The following is a 2,714-nucleotide window of genomic DNA, read 5'->3' as shown; positions in this document are numbered from 1 at the left end:
AACTATTTTCATGTAATTATGCACACTCACAATTTTGCAAAATACATTGTCTAGTTTTGCTTTATTTAATACTATCTATTGATATTATTATTTATTGACATTGTTATTATATATATTACTATTATTTATTATTTATCATTTATTGTTTAATTATTATTATTTTCATTATTAGTATTTATCTTTTATTATTTTTTATTATTTATTATTTAATGTTACTATTTATTATTTAATTACTATTATCATATATTATTATTATTCCTACTTTAATTTAAATAACATTCTAGTCAAAATTACCTTCCCTGATTTTATTTACCTTTTAATTCAATTTTATTTAATTTCTTACAATTATAGCCTATTTTTACCCAATCCATTACAATCTTAACCCAATTCTTACAATTTCAACCATTATTTTTCATTCTAGCCATATTTTAATTCCCCCATGACATTAAATCTCAGTCGTCAATCAAAAATCAATCCAACGATTGAGATCAAAAGATCTCTCTTTCCATATTTAAAACCTACAAACGCTAACCCTAATTTTTTTCCCCAACTTTTGCCTCTATCTCTCTACCTCTCTCTTTTTCTCTCTATAAACACCTCCAAATCTCGATCTCCCCCCTCTCCTTCGATCTCTCCGTCGCTAATCGACCACCAAAACCACCCCCCGCCGCTCCGAGTCCTCGTCGCCAGGTCGCCATCTCTGGCGAACAGCCTTCGCCGTCGCCTCTTCCTTCTCCTCCATACGCGCCGCCAGCGCCTACCCCAAGTGAGCCCAGCCGCTGCTCCGATGCCCAGCCCCCTCCCTTCTCGTCCTTCATCGACGAACAGCGCCACCAGTGGCACCGCCATAGACGGAGACGTCCAGACAAGCCTCCACGCCCCCGCTCCATCCTCCGTCCTCCAGTCTCCTTCTTTCTCCCCTCTAGAGAACGTCCAACAGCTGCGACACAGCCTTGACTCCTCTCCCCACAGCGATACCTCCAGCAAACCCCTTCGGCGTTCCAACCTGCAACACTTCCTCATCGAAAATGACGGATTCTGAGAGAATCCGTCTTCAGGTTTGATCCCCTGTTCGAAATATGTGTGTGAACTTTAGTACTATTTCTTCATCTGTGTTTCTCATAGAAAGATTCTTCGAATCGAGTGTGGCCACGTTTGATTTTTGCTGAATAAATGTGTTGATTTTAAGTCTATGATTTTTATTCAACCCTATTTGCATGTCCTGCTTGATTGAAATTTCGTGATGCTTAACTTGAATGGTGAGTCAATTTTTTCGTCTCTCTCTGGTATGTGCAAACACGCCTAAGTTCTTGCAACTTCACATATTTTATGCCTCTTAGTCAATATGGGTAAGAAAATCCCAACTTCTTTTGTGACTTGGTTTTAACTTTCTGACAAGATACTCATTACTAATCGTTGTAGATTGTTGCTTGCTAATATTGACTATTTTTTTGGCATGTTTTATGATTTTGTAATCGCCTTATTATAATTGTGGTACTACTATCGTGTTAAACGATTGATTATTTTCCTTTGTGATGGGTTTTAAAATTCTTCACTGTGCCTACTTGAGAATTTACAGTTGATTGATTTATATACTATCTTTAATTGAGAGACGTGGCTGATTACTTTAACAATGGTTTATGGTAAGTAATTAATTTTGATTGAGTCTTGTGTCAATTTTCTTCTAAAAATTAAGTACTATTAATTATCGTTTGCCTTGATTATGTGATCACTATATGGCAGTTCTTCTTTTCTTTGGTAAATAAATAATTTGTATGACTGATTTGCTTAACCGATCTTTCCTTTGTTGGATTTGACTGAATTTTGTGTGATTTTATATTTTCCTTAATTAGCATATAATCTGAAAAGGAAATTTGGTTGACGTCAGACATCCCCTCACACGTTAATTATGGTAAATTTAGATACCTCTTCTTGATTACATTTAATAAGTAGGAAGGATCTCTTTTTATTTTTTCTATTCATGGAAATTTCAAATGTTATGCATACCCTTATATATTTATTTATGGCAACTATAGTATGATTGGTGGAATGGATTGATTTACCCCCATCCATTTAAGGGAACAATCCCCTTAATTGATTCATTATATGTTATTCTTCCTTCATTAAATATTACTCTTCCTTCATTATTTGGGATTGTGGACGGCCCTCCTCACTATATAAACTCACCATTCTCTTTCTCTAAGAGGACAGACTTCTCATCTGCTATTAATCCCTCTATTTTCTCTTAAAAGTACTTTGAAGTTCTTTGGCACTTTGGATTTCAAAAAACATTCGATCTTGTCCTTGCTGCAATTGCTTTGGGTTCTATTATTATTGTTTGGTGCCTAATCGGTTAGTCTCTATCGACGCATTCTTTTCTTATTCTGTAGCATTTGTGATAGCAAAGCATAGAAAGCATGTATATAGGAACTAATTTAAAATAATTATGTTGTGCTTGCTTGCTATGCCTGTGTTTCTTTGTTCCTCTATATAAGACAATGTGTTGGTATAGTCAAGTATTCCTTCTGTGCTTGTACCACTCTTTTGTCGTATGTGACAGGTATTAAGTGGTATTGGAAGAGTCACCGGGGACTTGGGAGTGGTTGTTTTTTTCTTTCTTAGTTTAGTTTCGTAGCTTCATTTTATTTATTCATTGGTCTGTATTGTATACACCTCACTGATGTAATGGTAATTATTGGGACTGCTTGGGGGGG

At 35.5% G+C, this 2,714-nt stretch overlaps 1 protein-coding gene across 1 annotated transcript; it reads left to right on the top strand.

Moving 5' to 3' along the window:
* Nucleotides 1–591: 591 nt before the first annotated feature.
* Nucleotides 592–2,401, top strand: LOC124894206 (melanoma-associated antigen C1-like; the record flags this gene model as incomplete). Its single annotated transcript, XM_047404939.1, is given in 1 exon segment — nucleotides 592–2,401. A coding segment is annotated over 1 exon segment (451 nt), but the record flags the coding sequence as incomplete, so codon positions are not given.
* Between the last annotated feature and the right edge of the window lie 313 nt (nucleotides 2,402–2,714).

Source organism: Capsicum annuum, unplaced genomic scaffold, assembly GCF_002878395.1.
Source record: "Capsicum annuum cultivar UCD-10X-F1 unplaced genomic scaffold, UCD10Xv1.1 ctg71371, whole genome shotgun sequence".
In the NCBI taxonomy this organism is placed as follows: Eukaryota; Viridiplantae; Streptophyta; class Magnoliopsida; order Solanales; family Solanaceae; genus Capsicum; species Capsicum annuum.
The sequence above is the reverse complement of the archived record's forward strand: the minus strand, read 5'-3'. Positions and strand labels throughout refer to the sequence as shown.